Source organism: Aethalodelphis obliquidens, unplaced genomic scaffold (assembly GCF_003676395.1).
Source record: "Aethalodelphis obliquidens isolate GAN/ISIS:26980383/991018 unplaced genomic scaffold, ASM367639v1 scaffold38, whole genome shotgun sequence".
NCBI lineage: Eukaryota > Metazoa > Chordata > Mammalia > Artiodactyla > Delphinidae > Aethalodelphis > Aethalodelphis obliquidens.
In genome coordinates this window covers 10984239-11008416 of record NW_020837982.1, presented here as the reverse complement: position 1 = coordinate 11008416, position 24178 = coordinate 10984239, and the positions used below count along the sequence as shown (strand labels likewise).

Below are 24178 nucleotides of genomic sequence, written 5' to 3'. Positions count from 1 at the left end.
ACCTGAGTGTGTTAGTTTCAGTGGTCGATCGGGGCCTGCCCCTCTCATGAAGGCGTGAACCAGGGTGTTCACATCCCCTGAGCCAGCAAAGAGGCTTTGTCCACGGGTTTCTCAACAGCGGCACTATTGACGTTTGGGGCTGGATAATATCTTGGTGTGTGTGTGGGGGGGGGGGTGCTGTCGTGTACTTTGTTCTGGCCGCCACTCACTAGATGCTGGTAGCACGTCTCCATGTCTTTCTCTTTCTCTCTTTCTCTCACACGCGCGCGCGCGCACCCAGATCGTGACAGTCAACAATGTCTCCAGATCTTGCCAAACGTCCCCTAGGGGAGAAAATAGCTCACTGATTGAAAACCACTGGGTTGGGGGAAGGCCGACTGGCCTCGGGGTGCAGAGAGTAGAACCACCCTCCCGGTTCTGCTCTCCGGTTCCTGTGAGCCCACAGAACACCCAAGCTGCGGAGCTCCGGAAGGTGGGGCTTATGCAGATGAGCGGCAGGTTTTGGCTGGGAGGCGGGCGTCTTTATGCAGATGAGGGGGCGGTGTCTGCATGTTGATAAGCTGGGCCCGCAGCCGACGCGGCTGGGAGTCTATCGGGTCCCGCTGCGGTTCGGGCTGAGGTGGCATCTCTCTTCCGCCCCCCCCGTCCCTAAGTTCCTACCCTCCGAGAATAGCCCTCGACCTTTACCCTCGTCCATTTCCCCCTCTCCTCCCTGCGCCAGTACCCCCGAATCCTAATCGCTCCACTCGTGGCGCCCCCCCGCGTTTCTCCTCTCCGCCGCAAACCCCGCGACCTCCAGCAGCCCGCCCCCGCGAGCCGGATCCTGCCTGGCTGCTCCCGCCGCAACCTCCTCAGCCTTCCCGCTCTTCTAGGGCTCGCGCCACTACACCCCCGGGTGTCTCCCCTCGGGCTTACCGGTTCCCTCCTCCTCCCGCCCCCTCGGAGCCCCCTCCCTCGCCTTGGCCAGCCGGCATGCAGGTGTCTATCGCATGTACCGAGCAGAACCTTCGCAGCCGGAGCAGTGAGGACCGTCTGTGTGGACCCCGGCCGGGCCCCGGGGGCGGTAATGGCGGGCCGGTCGGCGGGGGGCATGGGAATCCTACGGGGGGAGGAGGGTCGGGCCCCAAGGCCCGGGCCGCAGTGGTCCCCCGACCCCCAGCGCCCGCTGGGGTCCTCCGAGAGAGCACCGGCCGAGGCACTGGCATGAAATACAGGTATGGGGGTGGCCGGGCAGCCCGCCACATCTGCTCCCCTTTCCTGACCCCTGAGGCTTCCTGGGATGCTTCCAGAACCCCCTCAAACTTCGCTAAGAAGATCCCGGCTCACTCCATCTCCTCTTCCCATCATTGGCACTCCCTTACTTGGGCCCTCTCTTGCTCTCCGTCCATACCCCCGACTAGTAGAAAATCAAGTTTACCAAGGTTGACCAGGCCTGTCAGACCCAGGGGATACTCCTAAGCTTCCCTCCTTACCCTCAGGAAGGCGAGGGATGCACGGATCTCCAGGCTGCACACCCCCACCCCCACCCCCCGGGATGAAGTGTCCTTGGGTCGTGTCCTGGGAAGATGGGGGAAGGAAACGGCTTCTCACCGTGGCCTGCTCAGTGTGCCTGACCCAGATACTGCCCCCACATGCCCCAAGGTCTCCTGCAACCTTCTTGGTGGGGAGGGAAGTGGGGCCCTTGGAAGGATGGACCACATCTCTCAAGCCCCTGCCGAAGGACAGGGGCCATGTGGGTAAGATGGACGGAAATGTAACCGACTTTATCTCAGAGAACCGCTGGGCTCTCAGGACTACCAGTAGGGGGGAGGGGAGGGGCTCCTGCTTGAGAGTGAGCAGAGGTCACTGATCTGACCTGGCTTTGTCACTTGAGGAATTTGATCCCCTCCATGTGGTGGCCCTGATTGGGAAGCTGAGCGGACGGCCTGGGTGGGGGGTCCTTGGGAGGAGCGTCTCTCTGGTTTGAAGACAGACTTCACAAGCCAACAGGAGCAGAGGGAGTAGAGAGGGGAAGAGGGGGAACTGGTCTTACATCTCATACTCTCCACCCAGGTGTCCTACCTGCTTTTGTTGGAGGCCTCCCTGCCTAGCCTATCCAAGGATCCTTGCCTGCCTGAGTGCCTGAACTTGACTTGGTTTACCCCTTCCACCCCAGCGTCTGCCCTTTAGCACAGCACTCTCTGATGATCTGTTTTCACAAACTCATCACAATTAGCCAGTCGCATTCCTCCCAGCCAACCCCCACCCTCGACTCTACACATCCCAGAGATGACTCAAATAAACACAAGACCCACCAGCAGAAACGCTAAGCAGGCAGCGCATCTTCAATGTGATAGGGGGGAACAGAGGCACTGGACAGTGGCTCCAGAGGAACAGTCATTATTTGTTCACTTATGCTATGGCCATAGCACTGCCCAATTCAGTGGGCTCACTGAGTCTAGCTTCTTTGGACTGAGACACCCTGAGGGCATCTCAGTCTGGAAGGAGAGGAACTGGAGGCTGATAATCTATGTTCCTAATGGAGGCTCTACCCCTTCCTTCTGCCTCTGTGTCCTGCAGGAACCTAGGAAAGTCTGGTCTTCGGGTATCCTGCCTTGGCCTAGGTGAGTTAGAAAGAAGAGGAATTAAGGGAAGGGGCGTTCTTTCATGGCTTGCCCCCACAGGTCTCACCTGCCTGGCTTCTCTCTTGCAGGTACCTGGGTCACATTTGGTTCTCAGATCTCAGATGAGGTATAAGTGATGGGACCTAGAAGCAGGGTGAGGGGGTATGAGAGAACCAAAAAGGGGGGAAATGGACTTGCATAGGGGTTTGGACAACAAGCATGGGGAACGGTGGACCTGAGGTTGGAGGATGGGGAAAGGGGAGTGAATGTGTAAACGAAGGTTGAGGTCTGATGGGCTAGAATGCCGTAAGGAAGGTAACTGAGAGGCTGGTTGCTGGTCTTCAACTTTTTCTCTCACCATCCTAGACAGCAGAGGATGTGCTGACAGTAGCCTATGAGCATGGCGTAAACCTGTTTGACACCACCGAAGTGTATGCAGCGGGAAAGTAAGGACTGGGGTGAAAGACTAAGTTACACTTGGAAGGCTGAGAGAATATCAGGGCTTTTTGGTTTCACCCCTAAAGAACCCTGGGAATTCTGCATCACTAAGTTCCAACCTTTCAGCCAATGGGGCCCCAAAGCATTATGGGAACTGTAGTCCCAACATCTGTCTCTCTCCAGCTTTGAGGGCAATGGGGCATACTGTGCAGTCAAAATGAAATAAAACAAACAACTATTTCCTGGACGTCATTTATGTGCAACTATGTGAGGATGACAAAGATAAATTTCAAACATACTATACCACAGCACACATGGCTTCACGCTGCAAATAGTAAAAACCTAGGATGACTACTCCTGCCTCTTCTTCTGGCAAACTCTTCTGCTTATCTTTAAGACTTGTCCCAGATGTCAACTCTTCCAAGAAGCCTTTGCCCAGCTCCCCAAAGTTGGTCACTATCCCCATCAGCTCCCAAAGCACTTTACACTACCCTCTGACACAGAGTTCATCAATTACTCGTTTACAAGGCCATATTCACTGCTCACCTGGGAGGCTCCTCCCTCCACAGAACTTGTCTTGCTCTTTCCCACGTCACCTAAGTACCTATGCAGAGCCTGTCACAGAGCAGGTATCTGATTGAAGGATGACATCAATATGCCCTCAAAAAGCTCACAGTCTAAGTGGTTAAACAAACAAACCAAAAGACAAGGAGATACGAAAGATTAAATAACAGTAACACTTCAGTAAGAGCCCACCATAACTTAAGACTTGTCACACATTAACTCATGATTAAGTGTCAGAAAATTGTGTAGCCAATAAGAGCTATGGAAGCTGACAAGGACTGACCATAGACTACAGCAATCAGAGAACATTTTCCATAGAATGAGGCAGAATCCAAGCTAAATTTTGGAGGACCAAGCTAAATTTTGGAGGATGGGTGGAACTTTGCAAAGACTAAAAGAAGGGGGAGGGCAATACAAATGGTTGGAACCAGACGAGGCAGTGTCCTCCCTGGCTCCACTATAGTTGGTCCCTCTTCTCTCATCCTATTCTATCCCTTCAGCACCCAGAACAGAGCTTGGTACACAGTGATGCACAGCTGACATTTGTTGAATGAATGAGTGAAAATGATACGACTAGAACCCTAGATTGGGAGCCCCTCTTACTTACTCTAGGATGGGGCTGACAGCCCAATGGCCTCCTCGTTTATGCTCCATTTTACAGGAGAGGAAATTAGTTGAAGGGAAAGGTGGGGAGGAAGGAAAGAAACTGATCCACTTTGGAGGGGTCAGTGCTTCTACACTGTCTTCCTTCCAGGGCTGAAAGAACCCTAGGCAACATCCTCAAGAGCAAAGGTTGGAGGTAAGACATGTTGGGTGGGTGGGGAGGGCCGGGAGGTTGCTGGGGACATGATCATCCAAAAATCCTTTTCTTGCCCGTTCTACCATTTCTCTTTCTTCCAGGAGATCAAGCTATGTCATCACCACCAAGATTTTTGGGGGAGGACAGTAAGTGGCTGCCTCACTATAATTGGGGAGATCTGCAGAGACTGTGTGAAGGTGCATGGGATGGGGGTGGGGACAGCAGTCCCTGCACCTGCTACCCCAGGTCTGCATCCTGCCTGTGAGGACCCCTGAAATACCAGTTCCTCATGATTCCAGGCCAGCCCTGGTCCCTTATCTTTGACACACCTCATCTCTGACTTACCTTTTCCTACAGGGCAGAAACTGAGCGAGGCTTGAGCCGCAAACACATCATTGAGGGTAAGAGTTAGGGGCTGGGAACTGGAGGTGGCTGGGTATGGAAGCCAGAGGAGTTGGGAACATTCTCTGAAGCTCTGAGTCTGAGGCTTTGAATAGGGAAGCCGGGATTTAGGTGGCCATGGCAAAAGGATAAGGTCTAAATTCTTAGGAAACTGAAGCTGAAGAGCTTACCTTCCTCGCCCCATGCTTTTATCCCAGGCTTGCGAGGATCCCTGGAACGCCTCCAGCTGGGATATGTGGACATCATCTTCGCCAATCGCTCAGACCCCAACAGTCCCATGGAGGGTAAAAGCAGCACCCCAACCCTGACAGCCCTTCAAAACTGAGCACTTCTAAAACCCTCAGCAGAAGCCAGCCCCTGCTCAGGAGGCCTCCCAAGCTCCACAGCAGAGGCTCAGACCCCAGGACTTGGACGGGGAGGGAGGTGAAAAGCAGATACCAACCCCTCCGACTCCACAGGGATGAGTGGGGCCTTGGTGGGGCAGGCAGAGGTCTGCACATCTGGAACCCAGGATGCCAGGGGTCTGACAGTGAGGCTCTCCCTCTCCTATGTGCCTAGAGATTGTGCGAGCCATGACCTATGTCATCAACCAGGGCCTGGCCCTATACTGGGGGACATCCCGATGGGGGGCTGCAGAAATCATGGTGAGTGTGCCACCCACCTCGCCGTCCTACAACTTGTTCCCACTTTTCACATGGCCACTCCAAACCCCACTCGACTGGAGGGGGGGGGGAGTGGAAGAAAATGGAAGGAGTGCTCTGACCCCCATCTTTTCCCCACCCCAACTCAGGAGGCCTACTCCATGGCCAGACAGTTCAACCTGATTCCTCCAGTGTGTGAACAAGCTGAGCACCATCTGTTTCAGAGAGAGAAGGTGGAGATGCAGCTGCCAGAGCTCTACCACAAGATTGGTTCGAAGTCCCCTCATCCCTACCTTTCCCTCGGCCTCACCATCACCTAGATCCCTTTCCCACATCCAATCCTCTTCCTCTTAGGTGTTGGCTCAGTCACCTGGTCCCCTCTTGCCTGTGGCCTCATCACTAGCAAGTATGATGGGCGAGTCCCAGATACCTGCAGGGTCAACATCAAGGTGAGATCTGGGGGCTCAGGACGGCAGGAGTGGACTATCTGAGGAGTCGTCTTTTGCTGATTCTCCTTGGCCTCCAGGGCTACCAGTGGCACAAAGACAAAGTGCAGAGTGAGGATGGCAAGAAGCAACAAGCCAAAGTCATGGACCTTCTCCCCATCGCTCACCAGCTGGGCTGCACCGTGGCGCAGCTTGCTATTGGTGAGACACTGCCAGCCCTGGACCCTGCAGAGGCCTTGTCTCCTCCTGAGATGCTACCAAACCGCAGACTGGTTTGTCTCTGGGGAGGACCCTCTTCCTCGGAGACACCTCTGAAGTCTGCGTGCTCACTCTTTCCGACCAGTTCTTTTTTATTTCCTTCTCTGGCCCAGCGTGGTGTCTCCGCAGTGAGGGTGTCAGCTCGGTCTTGCTGGGGGTGTCCAGTGCAGAGCAGCTGATTGAACACCTGGGCGCCCTGCAGGTGAGGGGGGAAGGGTGTGGGGGGGCAGTGGGGGGGGTGTCAGAGCCAGAGCCCATCTCTGTCCCCTGTCCCAGCACTCAAGCAAGGCCTTGCTGTCCAGCCCAGAATGGGCCTGTGAAGTCACCCACTACAATGTCCTCGCTTGGCAAATGAGAGGTCCCAGGGTGAGACGGTGAGGCAGGGGCACAGCTGCGACTCTTTCCCGGCCACCTGGCTTCGCTGTGCGGCTCCCCGGGTTTTCCAACCTCATTCCCTTGTTCAGCAAGCCTGCACCTCTCCACCACCCCATTCAATTGCAGGTGCTGAGTCAGCTGACCCCGCAAACGGTGATGGAGATAGAAGGGCTCCTGGGCCACAAACCTCATCTCAAGAAATAGTCCGTCGGGGGCGCAGGGACCCGCTCCCAGGACCGCTTCCCGCCCCCGCCTCCCTCCCGCTCCGGATCCCTCCCGCTCCGGATCCCTCCACGCAGCGGCCGGAGCCAGGGAGGCCCCGCCCACTAACGAGTTCCGGTCACAGTAGCGAAAGCATGAACAAAGCCATATCCTCCCGCAGTGGGGCTTGAGAGGGAAAGTAGTCCGCCGCCCCCTATTGCGTCCTCCTAGGTCTCCCTGCTAATCCTGGGCATGAGCTACTGGGCTGTCCCCTCTCTGCCACTTGGCCTCGCTCCCTTCTCTCTTCCCCTAATCGCCGAGGCCCAGGGGGAAAAAGGCAGATACAAGACCCATGCAGAGTACCTCAGAAGTGGCCCTTGAAATGTCATCAAGGGGTAACAACCTAATATGAAGGGAGTTTTGATGTCATCTGGGACAAAGGAGATGGGGCTCTTACATTCGTTACAAAGGAAGCCAGGCTGGTCCTGGCAGGAAGTAAATGATAATCTTTGGGAAACTAGGACCCTGCCTCAGCCAGGAGGTGGAGGAGGGCTTAAAACCACAAAAAGTGTTGAGACTTTGTTCTTGTCAGAGAGGGGTAGGGTGGGGAGTGCAGTGACAAAGCACTGATGAGGGAAAATTGACGGCCGATGTATAGCCTGTCCTGGCACAAGTGGCCAGGGAAGCCCTTGGAAAGTACGGTTGGGCCGCACTTTGCAGGAAAAGGTGACAGCCTTTAGGTCAGGGCAGAGAAATGGGGCTGACACAAAAAGGTCTGGGGATAAACTTTTGAGCCTTGAGCAGGACTCCTACCCGGGAGTGGAGGACTGTAGTCTTCCTCCTGGCAATAATCTTAAAGCAATAATGATGGCCCCTCTTGTGTAAGACTTCCCAGGGAACTGTAAATAAAATCTCAGCTTGATCATCACTTACCGCGTCTGAAATTGCTGGGGGCTGAGAGGTTAGGATCTCAGTCTCACGTATCTGGGCCTCTAGCACCCTGCCGTTAGAAAGGTCCAGCACTACCTGTCCACTGCTCCTTTACCTCAGTGACCCAGGCATCATGCTCCTAGTCACTGCTCTCATCAAGGACCCAGGCACCTGATCCTCCAGGCCACAGCTTTCTTCCCTAGAACCCACAGGCCGGGCTTCATAGCTTTGTTGCTCCTCCCTCTGATGCTCACTCTTACCCTTGTTTTGTTTTTTTGTGTTTTTTTTTTTGCGGTACGCGGGCCTCTCACTGTTGTGGCACGAACCTGCATCCCCTGAATCGGCAGGCGGGCTCTCAACCACTGCGCCACCAGGGAAGCCCCCTTGTTTTGTTTTGTAAGTTATATTAGCCATTCGTCTTGTTTCCCTCTTGCCTGATACCCACACATACGCCAATGAACTATCTAGGTGGTTTTCCTGTGGCTGAGGGGGAGGGGCTGTTCTGAGGTTGAGGCTTTGGGATTTGGGGAAGGAGAGGTAAAATGAAAACCGGTCTATGGTTGAAATGATACAGAGACAGGGAAAAGAAATAGTATAAAGAAAAAAAAGAAAACAAGTCAAAGATCAGGTGTGAGAGTGGTGGAAAAGCAGAAGCAAATGGGATTATGTCAGAGCCTTACCCTTATTCTTCCCCAAAGAACTCTGATTTCCCTGGGACACAAAGTGGGTGGAAAGTTATAACCTTTAAAGATCACAAGGCAGGGTAGGATGAGCTCTGCCTCCCTTAAAATATAACCTCACCGGGCTTCCCTGGTGGCGCAGTGGTGGAGAGTCCGCCTGCCGATGCAGGGGATGCAGGTTCATGCCCCGGTCCAGGAAGATCCCACATGCCGTGGACTGGCTAGGCTCGTGAGCCATGGCCGCTGAGCCTGCGTGTCCAGAGCCTGTGCTCTGCAACAGGAGAGGCCACAACAGTGAGAGGCCCGCGTACTGCAAAAAAAAAAAAAAATATATATATATATATATATATATATATATAAAACCTCACCATCTCCCTTCTTCCCATCCTCACCCTTCCTTGATCCCGAAGCTGGGAGAGTAGAATAAAACCAATTTTCAAAAGAGAGAAGTCAGCAGCATGCCATTTACTGGATTAGCAGCCAACCGCATCAACTAATGAATACTTACATCCACTCCTATCATCTCCCACTCATTTTGGAAGACTGTGGAGGAAACAAAGACATAAAAATGTGTGACCATTGTTAGTTATTCTGTAACGAACATACAAGAATTTATAAATTCAAAATAGTACTCTCCTTAAACAGTTACCTTGGAGGGCTGTGCACTTATTTTAATGATGCCTACCCCATGGCTCAAAACATTGAAAAAAGTCCTCTTAGAATTACCTTCAGAGGCAGTTAGAAACCCCTTGTAAGGAATCTTCCTTTATTGTCACACCTCGTTTACGATATATACATATATGTGTATATATATATATATACATATATATAATTTATTATTATTATTATTTTTGGCCGTGCTGCATGGCTTGCAGGATTTTAGTTCCCCCGGCAGGGAAAGAGTCCTAACCACTGGACAGCCAGGGAATTCCCTCGTTTACCATATTTATCACTCACCTCGTTCATTAATTTAACAAGTATTTATCTATTGAGTCCTACTATGGTACAGCACAGGGACACAGTGGTGAACAAAACCAGACTCAGAACAACCATTGTGAAGTTTACAGATGGGAAAGGCAAAGAAGTAACAAGTAACCCCCAAACACACACAAACTTTGGTTGTCCAAAGTCCAGAGGAAAGCACGTGGTGTTACCAGAGTCTACAGTGGGTATTTCACACAGTGAGGCTGCGTGGAGAGCTGAAGGTTGAGTGGGTGTTACTAAGGTGAAAGCAACAGGGTTTAAAAAAAAGAAAAGAAATGGGTGTTGGAAACGTTGGGTGCCAAGAAGTTAAAGTAAACACAACATAGGCTGGGTCACAGGATACTAACAACAGCTAATATATGGTGTGTTTACTGTGTGCCAAGTATCATTCTAAGCACCTTAGAATCAGTATATAAGCTGATTCAATCCTATTATCATCCACACGTTATAGATGAGGAAACCAAGTCCCAGAGAAGTTAAGTAACTTGCTCAAAGTGTCACAACTGGTAAGCGGGCTCTAGAGTCCGTGCTATGAACCTCCACAACAGAATCTGGACCGCAGGTCCAGGAGAGGAGGGTGAGGCTGCGGCTGGGGGATGGGTGTGGCACCGTGAGGGAATGTGGGCTGTGAGTACTGTGTCCTGTTTACCTGTAGCAGAAGTCACACCCCTGAGTCAGAGCTCAGGCTGGGCTGCGTTGCTGGAGCCATCATGGTGTGTGGGTGTCCAGGCCTGGCTACTCAGGAAGGATAGGATTCCCAGCATTCCTAAGGCCACGGTCCTGGAATCTAGGGCCCTCCTTAGGCTGAGATTTCACCTGGGAGTTGAGCAGTTTGAGAATAAAATTTGGGAAGCCACCCTTACAAGAACACAGGGAGGTCGTATATAACAAGGAAAATTGAGGGCAGCATCTGCTCAAACGCCCAGGAGCCCACTGAAGATTGGGCAGAATGGGCGGTGTCACTGGCTTACGAAGTACGTTTGGGTGGGTTGTGAAGGAGTGTGAGAAACCCTGTGCCAGTGGCTGAGGGCCCGGGCCCAGGGAGGGAACTGGGGATTTGCACACAGTAGAATTAAGGAACGCTGGCTCTGCGTGGGGGATAAAGGAAGCCATGGAGGGAGTGTGTGTGTGTGTGTGGGGGGCGTGCCGCGACTTCCCCTCCCCAGCCCTCGCACCGCGTGGCCCGCTCCCCTCGCTTCGCCATGGCTGGCATTCGGGGTCTCCCACCTCCACCGCCCCCACGCGTGCTGCCGCGGGGAGCGGCCTGACCGCCGCTTGACGCCTCAGGAGGGGCGGGGGTCTCACTATTAAAAGGGGCAACAGGCCTCGGCGCGGGCCCCAGAATAGGCCCGCTCCGTTAGCGACGCCCTCGAGTCCGCGGCGGGCACGATGCAGCTCCTGGTGAGGGTGCCGTCTCTTCCGGAGCGGGGCGAGATGGACTGCAACATCTGCTACCGGCCCTTCAACCTCGGGGACCGCGAGCCCCGCCGCCTCCCCGGGACGGCGCGCGCCCGCTGCGGCCACACGCTCTGCACCGCCTGTCAGCGCGAGTTGGCGGCGCGTGGCGACGGCGGCGGGGCGGCCGCGCGCGCAGTGAGTCTGCGCCACGTCGTCATGTGCCCCTTCTGTCGCACGCCCACCCTGCTCCCGCGCGGCAGGATCACTGAAGTCACTGTCAACCCGGACTTGTGGTCACGCTTGGAGGCAACAGAGCGGGCCGCGCACGAATCTAATGGGGCGGGTGGTCCGGTTCGGGAAAGCGGTGATGCGGCCGAGAGGCCGATGACTAGGAAACGGAGAGAAGGGGGCGGGACCTAGGAGCGCGGGATGGCGTGAGCTCCTGCGGCCCTGGGCCCGGGTGCTGGCACCCGCGCGCAGGTGGCGGCGGCCGCTGCCTAGCAACGGTGAGGGGCCGCCCGGGTAGGCAGTGGAGGGAGAGCGCCCCGGAACGCCGGTTCGGCTGCGCCCTTCCGCTGCCACTAATCCTCCTTCTTTCCCCCAGTGCTGTACTGTCCACAGATCAAGGACTCGGCCCACATGACCCGCTGCACGCTGTAACCGCGGAACCCTGAAGCTACGGCAGAAGAAAGGTGGGAGCTGCATTCTCGGGGCGCGCTGTACTACGAGGAACTGGTGCCAAGCCCACCCCCTGTCATGTCCTGGAGTGTCACGGATGAGGGAGGTGAGCCAAGGGCAGAAGGGAACGCCCTGGGAGGTGTTGATGCTGCGCTGGGGAGGCTCCTAGACGAATCGCCCCCATCTACCGACTGTGCCAGCCTTGCATATTCAGGATGGAATGGCCCTGGGAGGATAGAAACAAAGTCTACGTTCCCGTGGGAAGCAGACAATTTCCCTAGCTGTGACTTTGGCTTTTGTCCAGGGCAGCTCTGATGTGTGGGAGCAACAGGTCCCATTTTAGCAATTCTGTGTCAATGATTTGAAAGTTTAAAAAAGATGGAACGGGAGAGAAGAGGCTGATTTCCATGTCATATTAATCTCACTTCTCTAGCACCTAAGAGAACTGAGAAAAATAAACCGTACCCACCCTACTCCCTCCGCTGGTATGCCTACTAGTGTCCCCCTTCCCAGTACTGTGTTCCTAAAATTGTCAAGATGCATCCCCACCTATGAGATTAGGAGCCTCGCTTCATTTCAGAATCTCCCTTCAACCTGTTGGGGCAGGTATGACGACGTCCAGAGGGCATCTATCCGAGTCACCTCACTAGGGCCTGTCAAGGGGAGGAGGGAGAGCCATTTGGCTATGGCAGTGGATTGTAAACTTCTGATATTATTTTTACAGCCACAAGGAAACACTGTCACTACTGAAAAAAGATGCTCATCATACAATTTTAAACTTGTGTCCCATATTTAGACATCACCTATTTCAGGGCAGGGGTTCAATTTAAAAGTCCTGTTCGTATCTTGTGATCGTAGAGTTACAGTCAAGGACCAGCAGCATCGGCATGACTGGAGCTTGTTGGAAGTGCAAAATCTCAGGATTTCACTTCTGACTTACTGAATTAGACTCTGCATTTTAACAAGAATCCCAGGTGATCCATTTAAGTAAAAATTTAAGAAGCACTGGTCCAGGTCCTAGACTATGTTACATTTTCCCCTGAGTTAAAAAGGGGGAACTTATTAAGAATAAACCCCAATTTTTCTAACTATGTTTTTACCTTTTTCCTTTCGTTAAGTCTCAGCTTAAATATTCCCTCTTTGGGGAGGTCTTTCAATCTGGTGTAGCCCCCTCCCTCACCCTCTGTAATACAATGCCTTGTTTTATTTTTTCACTACTTTTATTTTCTGATATGTGTTTTGTTGGTGTCCTGCACTACAGTGTAAGCTCCATGATAGCAGTGACTAACTTGTGACTGTTGTATCTCCAAGGGCAACAGCAGTGTTTTTAACATGTACTCAATAAATGCTTGTTGGAATTACATTTTTTAATATAATAGCCTCAAAAATTGTCTGGTCTCTCAGCCTCTGAGAAGCTCTGGTAGTAAATACATGTCAAGCTGTAGTGTCCAGCGGTTCAAATCTTTGGCAAGCTATGCAGGTCTGACCCCCCACCCCCCAGCTCCTTTAAAATAAAAGTGTGCTTCTGCAACTGGGAACTGAACCTATGAAGCTGTAGTGACCTCTACTGACTCTTGGTAGAACTAAACAAGCTGAAGGTGGAAAGGACGATCAAAAGGATGAATGGAAGGCAGTTCTGAAACTTATCAGGCACCCCTCCCACTAAACTTCTGTCCAGTAATTCCTGCTATCTCTCTGATCTCAACCTGAGGCCTGTGGAGGTGTCCTGCTGTCACCCTCCATCTCCGCTGAGCTCATCACACTGGGGTGAGGGTTGGAAAAAGAGCCTTGGAGTTGTAGCTGATGATCCAACAAATAAAAATGAGAAAAAGGAAAAGTCACAAGATTTAAAAAAAGAGAGAAATGGGTAATAGGAAATGGCAGGAAGCAACACCCTTTCTTTCCTCATCCCTCCCCGAAACCAAAGAACTCCCCCACTCAAAAATAACAGAGCACACAGAAAGGAAAGTATAATTTATATGTACAACCAATAAACCTGATACAGAAGAGGGGACTGGGACAGACCAGGAGTGGGTGTGAAGAGACCGGGAAAGGAGCAGCAAGAAAGTGAAGGGGAGCGAAGAGCAAGTGGGGGGTTCGCCATGCAAACTGCCACTCTCCCCAGCCCCTCCTGGGGAGGAGGATGTGCCCATGTCTCCCCAGCCTGCCCTCCACTATTTTGCTCTGGTCCCAAAGGCAAGGTAGTCCCCTGACTAGGCCCCCTGCCTGACCCACTCAAGTTTAGTTCATATGCAGGTCTTCAGGAGGGAGGGTAGAAGTCCTCCAAGAACCTGAGCCCCAAAACTGGGGGCTCCCCCCACATCTGGCCCATTGTGTTCTCCACCACCCTTTCTAGGTTACCTGGGTCCCTAGGACAGATTGGGGAGCTCCTCTTTGGCTTAAGGGAGTATCACCCAAATATTACTCTCTTTGTAGGGGTGGTCCTTGGTCCCTAGGGAGGGGGGAAGATTCCCAACACAAGATGCCGGTACGCAGGAGGTAACTGAGCCAGTGAACGGCGCCTTTATTCTGAGGCTGAACAGCAATGGACTCCCTCCCTTGTTAACTGCTCCGCCCTCCATTTGGGGGGAGGTAGGGGAAGGAAACATGCAGCCGCCCCTCCTCTTCCCTTCCACCCTCCCAGGGCTCACTGTCACCCCTCTCTAAAGTCACCCTCCTCTCTTGAAAGCTCTTTTCCCCACCAAAGTCCCTAAAGGCCGGGCAAGGCTAACCCCCCACTTCTGCAAGAGATGGAGCTTACGCTGCAGGAATAAGAACTGGGGCGGCTCCACCTCTTTCCCCCCCCCACCACAGCCGCTCACTGGGAAGCTGTGTGTGCTGGGCAGTGGGGGGTACAGGTACTTGGAAGACCCTGCTGACCACCTCCCACCCAGACCTCTTCTCACCAGCACAGTCTTCAAAGCACGGTGGGAAAGGTGCACGGGGTGGAGAAGGACAAAGGGCCCTTCTTGAAGAGAGCTGTAGAGAGGGGCAAAGGGGCTCCTAGCCCAGCGGGGGCCCAAGGGGTGGGGAAGGCGGAGGACTGGCAGCAGGCCCCAGAGCCTGAGCTGGGGGTCGGCCTCGGGGACGGGGCCTGGGTGAAGGGCAGGCCTGGGATCCGGTCAGTCGTCTATACAGATCACCTCCCCGGCTCGGGGCTCCTTCCGATCCAGCCCGTCTGACACCAATGCCCCCACCATTTCCTTCTCCTTCTTCACCAGCACTGGAGGGCCGTTGGTGGCGGCTGTTTGGGAAGGGGGTAAGGAAGGGTCAGTCCCTCCTTCACTTCCCATTGTCAACTGCTTCCTGGCGACAGTACGTTCTTACTTCTAGGTCACCTCATGCCACATCCAATTTTCTAAGGTAGGGATGGGAAAAAATCTCTCTCTCTGAGATTCCCCACGGTACGCATGATGGAACACATGTTCCAACTTTCACCGGAACCCCCTTCCAATTTCATATTCTCTTTCTCTGAAGTAAACACCTGGAGGAGGCTCAGGTAGGTAGTACCAAGCCACAGAACCACTAAAACCCTAGATGAGGTTTTTGACGATGGGAATGGAAGAGAAGCTGAGAAAGGGATGGGAAAAACAAAGTCCAGAACCACTCCATTCCATAAAACACTGGATACTTCCAAGGAAATGAGATGGGCTGGACAGGTAAAAGGGTAGCTGAGCAGGGATGAAGCTTGGAAAAGGAAGAATGCAAGGAGCAGGAGGCAGGAAGTCACCAGCTGACCTGTGATGAAGGACCCTGCAGGCATCTGGCTGTAATTGGCGCCTGCGGCGGCCAGGGCCCCTACGGGTGCGGCGCTGAAGGCCGCCCCGTACCCCGGAGGTGTAGCGTACGGACCCGGGGGGAAGGCCTGGAAGAGAGAGCGAGCCCACATTAGAGGGTCCACAGTCTGAGAGGAAAGAAGCTGTCGGGGAGACATCATGGGCCAACTCCAGAACTACTGAGGGGTATCACACAGGCAGGGAGACTCAAGGCTGATGAGCGTGCTGGAGCAGGTCGTTGTTCCACACTGCACGGGGCTCTGAAGGAGGTGTTCATACGTGTGCAGGAGGAGTACCAACAGGGAAAACTGGAGTCGGGGGAAAGGGTTACCGGTGTGGGGTGAGGCTCCGTGCCCTTGCTGGCCAGCCGGCTGAGGATGCTGCGCTCGGACATCTGAAGGCGGGCTGCGATGGGGGGTATTCGGGACAGCGTGGCTGGCAGGCGGGTCACGTCCGCCTTCATGTCGCTCAGCAACTCCTCCAGCTGGTTCAGAACTGGGGCCCGGGCCACGGAGAAAGAAGGGCAAGAGAAAGACAGGGAAAGGGAGAGATGGAGCCAGGAAAAGAGATGAGGAGTCAGATGGACAGATACAGTCAGAGAAGGAGAGAGAGGAGGACACAGATGTCGAAGAATCAGAGACCAAGGAAATGACAGAAGTAGAAAAAAAGAGCAACTCGGGGACAAAGAAAAAGTGTCAGGTAAAGAGGCAGAGAGACCAGATCACCACAGAGGACAGATGGAGAGAAAGAAGAAAGGAAAAGGGAATATGGAGAAAAGGGAGATAGGGGAGGGAGGACATCGGAAGACATGGGGGCGGGGAGTTGTCAGAACATCCCATACTGAAAGAGTGAGGTTTAGGGGTTGGGGATGATGGGGAGGAAATAGTCAGGAGGCATGGGAGGTGGTAAGTGGTGTCAAAGACGTAAGGAATCAAAGTTTTAATATGTAAGGCGGGGAGGGAGGTTAGAGGGTCAGCATTACAGATTCAAGGAATTAGAACAGGAGTCAAAGGGGCCAGGAATCAGTCACTACATCAGACAGGATTAGATGGTTAGAGGGCTTTAGAACTTAATCTATTATTATCAAGGTAAGAGGGTTTGGGAGGAAGGGTTGAAGGTCAAAGGGAAGTTTCATGGGGTAGGGTCAGAGGGTGGGACGGAGGTGGTTTCTGCTTCATGGGGTGAATGAGACGTGAGGAACGTGGTTTGTGGGACCGGGGGTAAGGACTTTTGTGGACTATACACAGGCCAGGGCCCCAGAGAGTGTGCTATTAGCAATATGGCAGGTGTGTGGGTCAGCGAAGAAGTTCCGCCCTGTGGAGGGGACGTGGCACAGTCTCATGGAGATTGGGGGGTTGGGGGCAAGGTCCCTCCCTTCGGCACTGATGTGAATGCTACTAGGCACGGATGAGGGCTGGCTGCACGAATCCTAGAGGCTAAAAACCAAGGCAGTACCAGGTGGGTCGGGGTGGGGTCAGAGGTCAGAGGGGGTGGTTCAGAGGGTAAAGGGGTCAGAGGGGTGGGAAGATTTTGAGGGGTGCGGGGTGAAGACTTACGCAGCGTTGTGGGCCCTCCCCCGCGCGGGGCCGCCGCGGCCCTTACCCTTGTGCAGCACGGCGTTGGCCGGCTTGTTCCCCGCCAACGACTCCTTGGAGAGGTGCTGGTGGCTCTCGGCCAGGCACTCGGCCTCGGCGAAGCGGGCGTGGAGGGCCATGGCGGGGTGCGCCGGCTCCTGTGATAGGTTCAGGTAGGCCGCCCGCCGCAGCTGCTCCTCAATCACCAGCGCCTGCTCCAGGAGCTAAGGGCGTGGGGAGGGGGTGAGTGCGGGAGCTGCCAGCAGCAAGCACGCAGCTCGGGGCTGGAGACCCACACTGCCCTCACCAGCGGCCCAGACCCCCAGCTCCACACCAATACTGACTGCGGCCCCGCTCCAGACCACAGTGCCAAACACAAGGTGACCCTCTGGTCTTTGCCTCAAGCATCGCCTCAACCCTCAAGGTGTTAACCCTGCCTTCATTCCAACCAGATCTGGTCCCACTTCTCACCCAAGCCCCTCTTCAACACTGTTCCTTTCCTCCCTCATCCTCACCTTGAATCTCCGCGCCAGGAACTTATTTTTCATCTCCAGAAAGTTCCCCTTATTGGCTTCAGTTTTAAATGGCTCGTTGATAATGGCAAACTGAGCATCATTCTGGATGTCCTGCCACCGTGCGTAGCCATGGCTGCCAATAAGGGAAGTGGATCATCAAGGAATTTAACAGGGCTGGGCTGTGAACACGCCTTCCTTTTGGCCTGGTCGCCCCAAAGTGTGGCACTAGGCCCCCTTCCCTAAGTGTAGTTCCCCTCTCTCCAGGTTGAGAGAACATTTTTTTCTTGCGTTTGTAGCCAAGGATACAGGACAATCCCAGCCAGAAGCCAATAGTCATGTCTTCGGTGCCAGATCTCATTGAGTTTCCCCGAGGAAACAGCTGCCCGTTCCTCATTCTGCCACAGCGTGTGGAGCTCTGAAGAGAGGACAGAAGACAGATGAGGCATCAGGAGTTTGTGAAGCCCAGCAGACTGGTACAGAGGAGGGAACTGAACAGTGGGACAGGACTAAGGGCTTTTTAGGAGGAACAGGGCAACGTTAGGTGAGGGGTTAGGAATAAAACTAGTTACAAACAAGGTTCAAGTTGGGATTAAGAGTACAGGTGGGATTAAGGCAGCTTTGGAGTTAGGAGTCCACTTCAGGAGGACCAAGGGCAAGGATCAGAGACAGCATGCACCATTTCATAGACAGTTACTTGGAATTAAAGGCGGAAGGAGGCCTCAGGCCCAAAGAGAAACCCCATGAGGATGAGCTAACCCCAGTGAGGAGCAGAGGGCAGTGAGGACCCCCCCACCTGTGAAGCCACCGTCTGCAATATTGAACATGAACCGCGGCTTCTCTGCCTTCTCCTCACGTCGCCCGTTGGACCGCGGCTCGTCTCGAGGAGGCCCAGGTCGAAGCTCCCGGTCCCCTTTTACATCTTCTGCTACGGCAGACGGGGCAGAGCTCACACCTCAGGAGAGTCTCCTCCCAGGTCCCAAGACTACTCTCTGTAGTGTACTGGCCCCTGGAACAGCTACCCACCCAGGACCCAGGCATTTGGTTCCCAAGACTCCACCTCCCCTCCCCTGATTCCCTCAGGGACCCAGGTGTCCGGTCCTTCCACCCATTACCTCTCTTGCCCAAATCCCCCGTCTCCCCCTCCGGCCTCTCCCTGTGTTCCTGTCCATCCATCGGCTTCTCCTCCCCCCTCTCTCCTGGCGTCGACTCCGTGGCTGTGGGAGGGGGTAGGGGACAGGAAGGAAGGATGTCACCCTCAGCCCCTGATCCCAGGAAGAGGGAACCCCCAAATTCTAAGCCCCCCTTCACCCCTAAGACCATGCACCCACCTGACTTCTCTCTGTCCCCACGGTACCCAGGTTCAGGCTCCATCTCTCCAGGTACCCCTGGCACCTCATCCTCTAGAGGAATCTTCCTTGGCTCCAGCCGCTCCCCAAGTGATGGGGCTGGGCTGGGGGTATCAGCCTAAAAGAGGACAACGGAGTCAGGATGAAGTGGCGGCTCCTAGGCACCTGCCTCCACGACTCTGCCACTCCCTCCCCTCAAAGGAAGCTAGGTAGCCACACACCTCTGTTTCCATCTTCTCCCCAATTTTGCTATTCTTCTCTGGCTTCTCCTCCTGGTTTTCTGCTTCATCCTTCTCCAGAGGTGTCCTTACGCCATCTCCTTTCTCACTGGGAGCTGGAGTAGCTGCGGGGGTAAGGTGGAGTGAGGCAGGCAGAAACTCCCCACCCCAACTCCAGACCCTCGGCGTCTAACGGACACTGGCCCCATCTGTCTCTCCTGCCATCCTGAGCTGATTACCAGGTTTTGAGGTGCAGGGACTGTTTGCAGCAGAAGCCTCAGGAGTGGTGGGAGACGTTTTGGTAGGAGAGGAGGCTCTGGAGGAACGCTTGGAGTCAGCACTGGGGTCGGGCATCAGCTCCGGCATAGACCAGCGCCCATTGATGTGCTCAAACTCCTGAACCTGGAGGGTGCGGGGGAGTCATAGGGACAGAGATCAGCTCCGGCGACCGGACACACAGCAAGCTCCAGCGCTTCTCCCTTTCTCGCACCAGCGTGAGTCCGGAACTCAGGGACGAGAGGCAGAGGAGCACAGGGCCTAGGCGGCCAGCCTCTTTGGCTGAGGGGAAGACGGATACCTTCTTCTTGACGAGAGACATGACTCCAATGCGGGTCAACACTTGCTGGCGACTCAGTCCCTCCCGAGGGACCCCGTCAGCAAAGGTTTCAGAGCCGTCTGCCCCGGGCTCACAGAGATGGCGCATGAACAAAGACACATAGGCCCTAAGGAGCACGGGGGTGGGAGGTGTGTTAGCAGAGCCTTAGCGGGGGCAGGGCAGTAAAGGGGGCACAGGGATTACTGAACCTGAAACTCCCGGGTGCCTCCAGGGGTCCTCCCCTGGGCCTCTCAGTCTCACCATCACCTGTCCTCCAAATCCTAACTCCCCCATCTGCCCCTCCCCTTGCATTTCCACAGTCCCCTTGGTCTTGGTTACTTCATTCCTAGGCCCCATCAGTCAGCTCTTCATCCTTCCCACCAGCCCCCCTGCCAGGTTATCATGGTCAAATAAATGTGAGGCAAGGACAGCCCAGGCGAGGCTCCTGTCTCAACTGCCTCTCCCATTGGGGAGGAAGCCTGGCCTCCCTGCTCTAGGCTCATCTGAGGGGAGGTGGGGCAGGCTGAGCCCACCCCCCAGGAAACTGAGCCAGGAAAGACTGTCTGGCAGGGAGTACGGTGATCAGTTGAGTAAGGTCACATCATATGGTGGCCAAGAGGAAGGCAGTAACACCCAAAGTTTTCACCCTTCCATCCAGCTGAGCCCTGTATCACACCCACTCACTTGAACTCTTTTTCAGTCTTGCCCCTGAGGTCCCGCACCAGCCACTGGGTGGTGAAGGCGTCCTGTGGTGGCATGCCCCAGCGCATCACAGCATTGAGGAAGGCCTTCCGCTGACGGGTGTTGAATCCCAACACCTGATGACGGGGGCAAGGAGGGAGTGGGCAGTGAATGTCCAGGATCTCATTTCTTGGACTGTGCTACCCTCAGTGACTCAGCTTCAATTCCCTAGAGGGGCCTAGGCCAGCTCACCTCAATGTTGCCCCCAACTCGAGCCAGCAGTGGAGGCAGTGGCTTATCCTTTTCGTTCCGGAGCTGCCTCTTGGACTGTCGACGCCCTGGGTGGGGAGATGGTGACCCCGGTTAGTAGAGCTGCCACCTCCTTCCCCGCCCTCACTCTTTCCTAGCCCTCCATTCTCACAAGATACAGAACACAGGAAAGGCCTGTGTCAGCTCTGAGGCGCTTCTAATTTTCTTCCCAGCGCATTCAGAACTACTAACCCAATAGGTCCAAAAGAATCGAGTCACACTAAAAAATCAGTAACACCCATACGATGCAAGCAAGATTACTGGTGGGAACGTAAGAGGATGTTACCTTTCTCCATCTTTCATCTAGGTACCTAAGCCTTCACGGTTATATACTCCCAATTTTAACAGTGGCGAGATTATAGATATTTCTTCCTTTTTGCTTACCTGCAATCTTTACTTTTTCTACAAATGAGCATTTTGTATAAAAATAGTGGGCTTAATAGACAATGGGAAGTGAAATGGGAAGAGGTGCGGTAGAAAAACAAGAAAACAGATGCCACCTTCAGGACGCTCATCAAAGTCTTCATCCTCCTCCTCTGATCCCACTGAGTACTCTGACTGGTTATCTGCGAGGCGAAGGGCTCAGTGGTCAGTGATGGCTCCCTGGATAAGCCCAGGCTGGGGCCCTTCTGTCTGGACGCCTCCCCTCGGAGACTTCTGCACCTTCGCTCTGGCCTCGGCCCTCCTAGGGATGCCGGATGACTGCCTGCCGTCTGACTCAGGACCACACACCATGTCCACTCACCCACCTACCTCCTGACTCCTGCATAACCCACTCTAAACAGGGACCCCTGGGTGTCCATCTGAGCCCTCTGCAACTGCTAGATAGCTGAGACCACCTGCAAATCCACCTGGCCTCCGGGTAGCTCCCAGTGTCCCTTCCTAATCTCTTTCCACTTGGCAGGGAAGGCCCTGACTCCTAAGCGCACTCTCCCCTTCTCGGTCCCTCCGTCAGGGGCGGTCCTCACCTTGGTCCTCCTGAGCAGCATCGTTGTAGTTAACCTGCTTGCGGACCCTCTTGCCTTTGCCGAGGTTGCGGGCCAGGTCTTCCTGCTGCTGCTCGTAGTGGTGTCTCAGCAGCTTCTCCCAGTAGTCGGGATCCACGTTCTCCTCCTGCTTGATGATCTCGCGTTCAATTTCCTCAATCTGAGGGGCAGCAGGACGAACGCTGAAGGCCTCCCCTTCCAATCCTGCCACCATGACAAAATCCCTACTCGCCTGCCTCCACCCAGCCCTAGACCTCGTCACTGTGTGTAAGTCCTCTGTGTGAGTTTTCCTTACCTCTTACCTGCAATATGCTTCTCCTCCTCGTGATTTCCCTTTTTTCCAAACCTCTCCTCTAGTGCCCTCTGTGTCCCTCCCACTCTGACTCAGAAGCTTCCCTCCCGAGTTTATCACCACTTTCTCTGCCTAAGTTTTCTCCAAAGTCCAGTCTCATCCTTTAGACCAAGAAGTCGTTTGAGGTCCACTACCGCTCTCTGATGGGCACTGGGGTAAGAGATCAGACAAAAACCAAGAGCGAAGGGGGATCCTCCAACTTCAAGGTCTGGTCAAGGACGTCGGACACGACCCCTCAGAGGTGGCCCGGGATGCACAGTGTCTGGCCCCAAGCCTCTCACCTTGTCTTCTTCCCTCACCACGTACTGGGCCACCTTGAAGGAGCTGAGATACTCATTCATGTTCTGCACGTCAGTGTCCTCAGTTGCATCCTGGTTCCGGTCCAGGAGCCGAGCGATGGCCTCGTTGTCATAGTGAATCACACTGCTGTCCTCCTCCTTGTTCTCCCCTGGTGGAGTTGGGGAATGAGAGGGGACTCTGAGCTCTAACCAGAACCTCAGGCAGAACTTTAGAGAGATCAGAGGAAAGCCTTCCCCTCTGCTTCCTTTTCACGGGAGCTCTGGAGGAGAAGGCCCTTTCCCTGGACGTCTACACAGAGATGTGCTGTTGTTTTCAACCTTACAGGTAAGGAAAGAAGCCAACCTTCCTCCAAGGATGCAGAGAAGAGATTTTCTTCAGGGGGTTTCAGAAGAGAAGTGCTCATAGACAGCAAAGACCTGCTTACAGGGAGCTGCAGAAAAGGCTCTCACCCTCATTTTCATCCTTAAATAGCTCCTCAGTGCCAAATTTGAGGATGTCATCCAGCTCCTGCTTGGACATGGAGCCCGCCTTGGAGCCCAGCCCAGGCCGCACCACCAGATGCGTCAGCATCATCTTTCTCTTGGCCACCTGTGTGATTCGCTCTTCCACTGATGCGCGAGTCACAAACCGGTAAATCATCACTTTGTTGGCCTGGCCGATCCGATGAGCACGGCTGAAGGCCTGCAGGGGCCGGAAAGCGGGGATGGGCCAGGGGAGTGGCAGGGGAGACACCCCCTACATGCTCTGGAAAAGAGGCTGACAAGGAAGGGTCTTCTACCCACCAAGAGGTTTATTTCTGACCCCAGAACAGACAGACACATCTCCTTGCTCGGAGGGGCTCCAGGAGGCATGCTCTCACCTGGATATCATTATGGGGGTTCCAGTCTGAATCAAAGATGATGACAGTGTCAGCAGTGGCCAGATTGATGCCCAGCCCTCCAGCCCGGGTGGACAGGAGGAAGCAGAATTGTTGGGCCCCAGGAGCTAGGAGGCAAGAATTAGGAAATCAGGCCTTTCTTGTACCCAGAAGGTCTGTCCACCTGCTCCTAGTTGTTCCCTGACTACAAACAACGATGCCCTCAACTCAAAAGCCCAGGTGGCTAATATCCTCCCAGGCCAGCACCCTCCCAGCCCAGGGACCTAGGCACAGGTTTCTCGGGCCTCCCACACCCAGCAGGGACCAAGGCCCCCCTCACCATTGAAGCGATCGATGGCCTCCTGCCTCAGGGCACCAGTGATGCCGCCGTCAATGCGCTCATACTTGTAGCCTTCGTAGTCTAAGAAGTCCTCTAGCAAGTCTAACATTTTGGTCATCTAGAGCAAGAGAAAAGGCAGGAGTCTAGAACGACGAGGCAGTGGGATGCGCCCTGTCTGTTCTGACTACCTCTTTATTCTCTCTCAACCCCAGTCCTTACACTTGTACCCCTGCCCTGTCATATACCCCCCAGAGCTGCTTCCTCCACCCCCAGCTCCTCCTGGGACATTCTTGTCATTCTCTCTCTCTTGATTTAAGACCATTTCTCCTAAGGCAGAGGTTCTCCTCTGACACCCATGACAAAGTTTCAGGGAAATCTATGAATCCCCTGAAAATCTGTACAAAATTGTCTAGTTGTGTGTGCAGTTTTCTGGAGAAGAGACCCACAGCTTTCATCAGATTTCCAAAAGGTCTGTGCTCTCCTCCCTTCCCCAATAAGGTTAAGAAACAGTACCAGTCCCAGAGACGACCTTTAGGAGGCAGATGGCTCACCCTTCCCCTTCGCCCCTTTTGGCGTACAGAAACTGGACTACAACTTCCAACAGCCTTAATTAAGAACAGGGATCAGAGACCAAGATGAACTTAGCTATACCAGAAACCCTTAGGGGTGTAATTGCCTAACCTCGCATCCCGTGGCAACCACAGGAATGAGGTAAGCGATTATCTGATGGTGAGAAAGAGCTACAGGGATGGGTCACCTGCGAGAAGATGAGCACTCTGTGTCCTTGCTCCTTCAGCTTCCGCAGCATCTTCTGCAACAGCATGAGCTTCCCAGATGCCTTAATAAGTGCCCCACCCTCATATGCCCCACTGGGAAGTTTGGGGGACTCCTGAAAAGAAGGCAGGAAGAAAGGAGGAGAGGGTCAGTGAACAC

At 54.2% G+C, this 24178-nt stretch overlaps 3 protein-coding genes, 1 long non-coding RNA gene and 1 other non-coding gene across 23 annotated transcripts in view; 2 read left to right on the top strand and 3 right to left on the bottom strand.

Annotated features, from left to right (window-relative positions):
• On the top strand, positions 1–7655 carry KCNAB3 (potassium voltage-gated channel subfamily A regulatory beta subunit 3). 3 transcript variants are annotated; one of them, XM_027130958.1, is made up of 14 exons: positions 1–1214; positions 2560–2603; positions 2693–2730; positions 2970–3049; positions 4360–4404; positions 4506–4550; positions 4762–4805; positions 5004–5090; positions 5365–5450; positions 5597–5717; positions 5802–5896; positions 5974–6094; positions 6265–6353; positions 6653–7655. In XM_027130958.1, exons 1-14 carry the CDS (start codon positions 973–975, stop codon positions 6728–6730), a joined length of 1215 nt encoding a protein of 404 aa, XP_026986759.1. In that variant the 5' UTR covers positions 1–972; the 3' UTR covers positions 6731–7655. The 3 variants fall into 3 exon arrangements, with proteins under 3 accessions (XP_026986759.1, XP_026986761.1, XP_026986760.1); XM_027130960.1 differs by having other exon boundaries at positions 5341–5450; XM_027130959.1 differs by having other exon boundaries at positions 1–2603; positions 2693–2757.
• LOC113633036 (uncharacterized) lies at positions 6272–10736 on the bottom strand. 2 transcript variants are annotated; one of them, XR_003438025.1, is made up of 4 exons: positions 10627–10736; positions 9971–10137; positions 8846–8880; positions 6272–6347 (listed from the first exon to the last, which is right to left on the bottom strand). It is a non-coding gene; the product is annotated as an uncharacterized LOC113633036 (long non-coding RNA). The 2 variants fall into 2 exon arrangements; XR_003438026.1 differs by lacking the exon at positions 6272–6347 and adding an exon at positions 8602–8647.
• On the top strand, positions 10679–12770 carry RNF227 (ring finger protein 227). The gene is given in 3 exon segments (XM_027130962.1): positions 10679–11109; positions 11111–11225; positions 11324–12770. Coding segments are annotated over 3 exon segments (570 nt in total). The 5' UTR covers positions 10679–10710; the 3' UTR covers positions 11380–12770.
• Positions 12771–13356: 586 nt separating this feature from the next.
• CHD3 (chromodomain helicase DNA binding protein 3) overlaps positions 13357–24178 on the bottom strand; it is a 25127-nt gene continuing 14305 nt past the window's right edge. For 5 of the 16 annotated variants that reach the window (XM_027130933.1, XM_027130937.1, XM_027130936.1 and 2 more), the window contains exons 20-40: positions 24003–24134; positions 23246–23363; positions 22909–23033; positions 22499–22730; positions 22031–22197; positions 21380–21557; positions 20912–20977; positions 20355–20440; positions 20106–20239; positions 19404–19548; positions 19066–19228; positions 18830–18951; positions 18591–18726; positions 18375–18476; positions 18056–18187; positions 17569–17677; positions 17263–17395; positions 16730–16971; positions 15505–15668; positions 15136–15262; positions 13357–14641 (exon numbers count right to left, since the gene is read on the bottom strand). In XM_027130933.1, coding sequence (XP_026986734.1) covers positions 14401–14641; positions 15136–15262; positions 15505–15668; positions 16730–16971; positions 17263–17395; positions 17569–17677; positions 18056–18187; positions 18375–18476; positions 18591–18726; positions 18830–18951; positions 19066–19228; positions 19404–19548; positions 20106–20239; positions 20355–20440; positions 20912–20977; positions 21380–21557; positions 22031–22197; positions 22499–22730; positions 22909–23033; positions 23246–23363; positions 24003–24134 — 3054 coding nt within the window. In that variant the 3' untranslated portion in view covers positions 13357–14400. Of the gene's footprint in view, positions 14642–15135; positions 15263–15504; positions 16203–16729; positions 16972–17262; positions 17396–17568; positions 17678–18055; positions 18188–18374; positions 18477–18590; positions 18727–18829; positions 18952–19065; positions 19229–19403; positions 19549–20105; positions 20240–20354; positions 20441–20911; positions 20978–21379; positions 21558–22030; positions 22198–22498; positions 22731–22908; positions 23034–23245; positions 23364–24002; positions 24135–24178 lie in introns of those variants that run through there. The other 11 variants (XM_027130941.1, XM_027130949.1, XM_027130934.1 and 8 more) reach the window with 10 other exon arrangements.
• On the bottom strand, positions 19834–19973 carry LOC113633205 (small Cajal body-specific RNA 21). Its single transcript, XR_003438119.1, has one exon.